The sequence below is a fragment of the Corapipo altera genome, unplaced genomic scaffold, assembly GCF_003945725.1.
Source record: "Corapipo altera isolate COAL_440 unplaced genomic scaffold, ASM394572v1 71, whole genome shotgun sequence".
NCBI classification, from domain to species: Eukaryota; Metazoa; Chordata; class Aves; order Passeriformes; family Pipridae; genus Corapipo; species Corapipo altera.
In genome coordinates, this window is record NW_020884916.1 from 6,135,347 (window position 1) to 6,141,346 (window position 6,000).

Here is a 6,000-nt window from a genome sequence, read left to right on the forward strand (position 1 = left end):
GTTTAAGAGGCCCTTTTATATTGCGACTGACGCTGGCAGGGCGAGACGATTGATAAATAATCCACTGTAGACTTCTGAAAACGGGCTCCAAAATATGCAGATGTATTTATTTTATTGCACTGGCGTAATTAGAAGAGGGAAGTGATGGGGGGAAAAAAGGGGGAGAGCGCTTATTAGGGGTAAAGAGGGGAGCGGGGGAAACCAATACGGGAATCCTTGACCCCAGAAAATTTACTGGCGAAGCAAAATTACCTCGTCCGTCCACTCTGCCTACCCCCACCCCCCGGTGCAAGTTCAGAAGCAAAAGAAACTGGAATGTGTTAGGAGGGAGGACGACAGGAAAAAAAGAATTGTACTTATCAGAAACACATTGTCCAGTTCGGAGCCGGCTGCCCTCCTGTGCCAGCTGGCCGCCTAATAAATGCTGGAAAAATCAATAAAAGGGGGGTTACGTGCAGATAGCGAACTTTTATTTTCCAGTTGTTGGGCTGTGGGGGTTTTTTTCTTGCTTTCTCTCTTTTTTCCCCCGTTAAGTCAGCAGATGTTGCGGGGCCGCGGGGGTGTCCCCGGGCTTTGCGGGGGGACACAGCTCCGGACCGGGGCTCTCCCAGCTCCAGCGGCCGGGCTGCTTCATTAACCAGGGCCGTGATTAACGGTCGGGCTCGGATTAGACCGGGACAAACTGGACTAACTGCGCCCTCAGGACCCCACAGCCTTTCCTGTAGAGCTCCCAAAAACCACCCAACAACCCACGAGTGTCGTGCGCGACTCCTTCTGCATCCTCCTAATCCCGTCGTATCATTTCTCTGTAGTAAATTCTGACTTTTCCCTCCCCATCCCGGGAAAACGGGACGGAGCAGCAGCGCTTGGGAGCCGCGTGCTGAGGGTGGGGGTGTGGATGTGTGTGAATGTGCTTGTGCTTCTTGATGATGCCCTAATTACACTCGGCTAATCGCTTTCTGGCGCTTCCCAAAAGGAATAAAGACCCTGAGAGGAGCGAGTAGGGAAAAAAAAATCCGTTTTTGGATATTTTCGTGCCTGTTTTCCCACACACCGTCACATTTTTCACGACCGTTGTTAATCTCTGCAGTGATGACTCGGGGGGGAGAGGCAGAAAAAAACCCCCGTTCATCGGGAGATCATCAAGTCTTAGAAGTACAGAAAACCAGATGTAGTTGATGCAAGTGTGACAGAAAGTTTGGGCAGGATCCGAGCTAGAAGGGCTGAGAGTGACAACTCTGAGGGTTGGGGTTTTTTAAATATTTTGAACGATACTTCCATTCGGTATTATTTTTAATTTATCGTTTAATTATTGTTGGTGAGAAAGGTTCTTTAAATCAATCTTGGCCGGCAGGTTTAATGGCTCGGGATGGTTTCAATGAGGCAGGAAAGGCAACTGCCCTTCACTTAGCCAAGTGAAACCCTTGGATACAAGTCAATAGGGTTAACTAGTCTCGACATGAAAACATGAGTATTTCAGCTGGCTTTTAATTGTTGGCTAAGAAATTCAGTTAATCAAATGTCAAACATTTCCCTCTGCTCTGGGCAAAAGTGGAGAAGGCTCTTTGCCTGAGAAGGGGGAATCCAACCAAACTCTTACTAAAAACCAGAAATAAACCCCTGCTTTGTGAAGTCCTGATATTAGTTGAGTTTTAGTTACTGTTCTGGATGTGTTTCTGTGTCCTTTAAAAGTTACACTTAAATGCTTGATCACTCCTCTTTAAATTTTATTACTAATTTTATTATTCAAACCATGTTTTATTTCTCTGCTTGTCTCCATACAAGTATATGATTTGATTTTTTTTTTTAATTTATTTCAGGTCAAGTTAAGGACCTTTAAATATATCTAAAAAACAAGTAAGGATGTTTCAGACTGTACCAGACACCTCGTCTTACGTCAAGGTAAGACATGACAGCATCTTTAAACAGGTAATGTCAAAAATTACAATCCTCCAAAATTCACAATGAATATTGGTTGAAATGAATATTGAAGTTGAAAACCTTGCTCTTTCTTACTGAATTTAGCAGAAAAAAGAAAATAATCCCTCTGCCTTCAGTGGGAGAGGGGGTAGAGACTCAAATATCACAGTTATCCTTCTGGAAATGGGCAGGATTGAGTCAAAAGTTGGGAGACCAGCAAGATGTAAAAGTGGTCTTGTCTTTATTGCCCTGCACTGGTGCTCGTTTGGGGGGTTGTGCCATCCCAGTGTCACAGGAGGGTGCCCTGAGCTCCATCACAGCCGGGGTTTGTCGCCCTCAGCCCAAGGCGACCGCGGTGCTCCCAGCGCTGCATCCCTGAACTGCCTCCCAAAGTTCTGCCTTCCCGGACACCCTTCGGGGCTGCCCCGGAGTGAATTCCATTGCACTGCCCTCCGCTCCTCCTCCCTGCCAGCTCCTCAGTCCAAAACGCAAGATGATCCGGGAGGGTTTGTGTTTTGTGAAAGGTACATTTCAAAATGGATTTAAAGGGGGAAAATATTTAATGAGTTAAACCAAAACATCTCTTTGAGTTATTAAGAAATGGATCGTCACACCAGGCACTAGGTGCTACTGGGATGTCTTTCACAATGTTCCTGGTGGTTTTCCCTTAGTCCTTCCATACAATTTAGAAGGTAAATTAACTTCAGTTGGTTTTGGGTTTTTTTTTAATCTGATAATTCTAAATCTTGCACTCTAAATAGTTGTTTGTACACATATATATATTTATAATTTAAAAAGTGGATCTTAGAATGTATTTTGATTTGCCACTTCTGCCTCTCTCTTTTCCTTAAAATTAAAACAAATACCAAAGAAGGGTTGGCACAGCCTCGTCCCTTTATAACTCAGTTGAGCACTATATTATATTTGACATCATATAGGTTTTTTTTCACAACAGTTCCCAAGAATGTAAATAAACCAAGTCTGGGACATCTGGGTTACACGTTTAAGGCAAACCCTGCATGCAAGAGCACTTAGGGAAAATCTAAAACACAAGCTCTTCTCTCCCTGAAGAAACACAGAAGGGTGTTAACTAGAGCTGGGTGGATAATTTGTAATGAATAATTTATTACAGGAATTTGGTCTCTCTTTTTTTTTTTGCTTTCCCTTAGTCAAGGATCCAGGCCTCAAGTGGGATTTTCCTGTACATACATATTATTGGGAATGATCCACTGCATGATTTCTGTGTATAATCCCTGGGTTATGGCTCATTTTGGGCAGCTCGTTAGGAGTATTAGCTGCAATCAAGTTTGGTGGGATGACTCCCAGGTCATGTGGCACTGCTTGTATCCCCTGATTGGATTGGATTGTGCAGCTCAATGGACCAGGTTTCCAGAGCAAATCCAACCAGGAATGGTCAAGATTCCCCATTTGGTTGAGATCCCCCCAAATCCCATTCCCAGCTCAGTGTTGAAGGGAATGTTGGTGACTCGATTTTATGTTAGACCAGATTCTGCAACAACAGAAACTCTGTGGAAAACAAAGGAAATTCAGGTCTTGGGAAGTGAACGTCCCTCCCAGCTCAAGCAGAGCAAGCTGGTGCCCAGCCTGGGCCTGGCTTTAGCAGGAATTCCCTTTGGAGCTGCTGTCTGTGGGCAGTGATTGAGCTGTTCTGTTCCCAATGAAGAGATGAAGGCCCTGTGACACACTCTAGTCTGGCATCACTGCCTTTTGTTGGGAGGCAGATCCAGCCGCTGCTCCAGTTAGTAGCACAATTCCTTTTGAATTAAGTGGAACCGAGATCCAGGCCTAAATAATTCAACATTCCAGCGGGACTGAGTGAGCCTGTCCCTAACTGGGTCGGGATAACCTTGTCTTTAAGAACAATCCTGCAGGTAGAGGGCTTGGACAAAGTCCTCTTGGAATGAGTATGTGCTTGATCCAGCAGGAATAGCTCCTCAGGCAGGGCAGGATTTATCCAGTGTGCCAGTTGGAGGGATGAGGGAGCTGTGTGAGCCTTTTATTCCAGCCCTTCATCTTCACTGCTGTTATTTTGAGCAAGGATTTTGTCTCTGGTGTTTTGTCTCTAAAGCTTCTTTCACACCAGTGTCATTGGGGAAATGATTTGTTCCCATGCCTAAAAAAAAAAATCAACAGGATTTTCACAGGAGTCTGATCCAAAATCTTCTGAACACAAGGGAAATGTCTCCCATTGACTCTTCAAAGTCTGGTTGGGTAGCTCAGTACCAGTGAGATAAGGTGGTACCTGGGAAGCTCACTCAGAGCAGTGAGGCTGTTCATAAAAGTGGGAGTGGGATTAAATTCAGGGAAGTTAGAACCTGAAACATGTGGGTTGGGTTAATTTCTGGCCCCTCTGAGCTTGGTGGCACTTTCCGCTGACTCAGACACACCCAGAGCCAGCAGAGAGGTTCTGACAGTGCCTGGTTGGTTGTACAAGAGTTGGGATTGACTGAGGTTCCAGGCAGATAGTTGGGAAACACGGCTGTGCATCCAAACCCTGGTGGAGTGAGCTTGGTGTTCCTAAGGAAGACAATTCAACTCTCCATTCCTCCACTTCTCCAGCTTTCAAATGTAGATGCAGCTGCTGTGTAAGAACAAGGAGCTGCTCAGACTTGTCTCTCCTGTTTCCCCACACTGATCTTTCAGGACTTCCCAAGCTGTGGTGAGCAGGAAGTTTGAAAAGCAGAAGGTTGAATCCCAACTCCTCCCTCTTCCCAGATGATGAAGATGATGATTCTTATTAATGTTGTTATTTTCTTTCATGTCATTCCTTCCCCAGAAAAACTTACTTCTTCATCCTATGGGAGAGAGAAGTATTTTACTTATTACTTTTGTGGGGTGTAAATGCTACCCCCATCAGGAAAAACAGCACTTGGATTGATGTCTTCTACAAATCCTCTTTGACAGACGCACAATGTATATCAACTTTAGGTTTATTCTGTGCCTTGTACAGAAAAATGCTTTGTCTCTGTGTGTTGTACCCCGGAGGGGGCTTGTACAGGGTGTTCCACAGGAGCTCCCAGGAGGAACAAACTCCCTGTCACACCCCTGGGGGACCAAACAGCCTCTGAGAACCTTCTGAAGACCTTCAGGTCACACTGTTCTTGTTGGAGCTTGGAGGGGTGAGGTGAGGAAGCTGGAGAGGGAAGAGGAGGATTTCATATTTGAATGGTTTATTTTAAGGAGGGTGTTTTAACAAGTGGAGTCACACTGGTTGAAGTTCAGCCTCTCAGTGTTGTAACCTTGGTTTACATCCCAACCATGTAGGATGTACCTAAAGCCCTGATAACAGACCCTACACAACCTCCTGCCCAACCTTCTCTCTCACACTCCTTGTATGTGCCTCGATGCAATGGAGGGGTGGGAATTCATAAAAATGAAAGCTAATTTTGATCCTTACTGGCTTCTTCTACACAACTGTTCAAGTATTTATATCCCTCATACCATTAGGGACTTACTGATCTGCAAGTACTTAATAATTTACAGTATATCAGAGGGTGCTAATCTCATTTAAACATGAGCATTTGACTTTAGAGAATGGAACATGTAATATAATTGGGAAATTAAATTTTAAAAGAAGACAGCACTGGAATCCTGACTGTAGGGATATGGAAAGAATTAGGGCTATAAGCAAAGCAACATGACCTCTGAATACTGATTTTTTAATTATTACCATTGCCACAAGCTACTCTGGGCCACAGCAGCCCCTGCTCCCCCCCTGCACCGCCAGTCTGTGCTTTGACATGTGTGGAAAGGTGGCACAGGAATAGTTTTGGGGGGTGCATAATTCACTCGCGCTTTTCTTCTGCCCTTCGGCAACGTCCCAGCGCCGATCTCCCCTTTTATCCCCAACCCCCTCCTCGCACACTCAGCGCTTCTGCTTTCGCTTCCCCTGCTTGGAAACGCAGCCACTGCCCTGCCCTGCCCTCCCCGAGGCATCCCGGGGTGCACCTCCCGGGCCCGGGGGGAACCTCCCTTCCCGCTCCTGGAGTCCCTTTTCTTCCCCTGGAGCCCTTTTCCTTCCCCTGGAAGCTCTTTCCTTCCCCTGGAACCGCTTTCCTT

At 45.7% G+C, this 6,000-nt stretch overlaps 1 protein-coding gene across 3 annotated transcripts in view; it reads left to right on the plus strand.

The window, feature by feature from the left end:
* FLI1 (Fli-1 proto-oncogene, ETS transcription factor) overlaps positions 1-6,000 on the plus strand; it is a 105,545-nt gene that overhangs the window by 16,375 nt on the left and 83,170 nt on the right. For all 3 annotated transcript variants that reach the window (XM_027655598.1, XM_027655597.1, XM_027655596.1), the window contains exon 2: positions 1,821-1,902. In XM_027655598.1, the coding sequence (XP_027511399.1) occupies positions 1,864-1,902 (39 nt within the window). In that variant the 5' untranslated portion in view covers positions 1,821-1,863. The remainder of the gene's footprint in view (positions 1-1,820; positions 1,903-6,000) is intronic.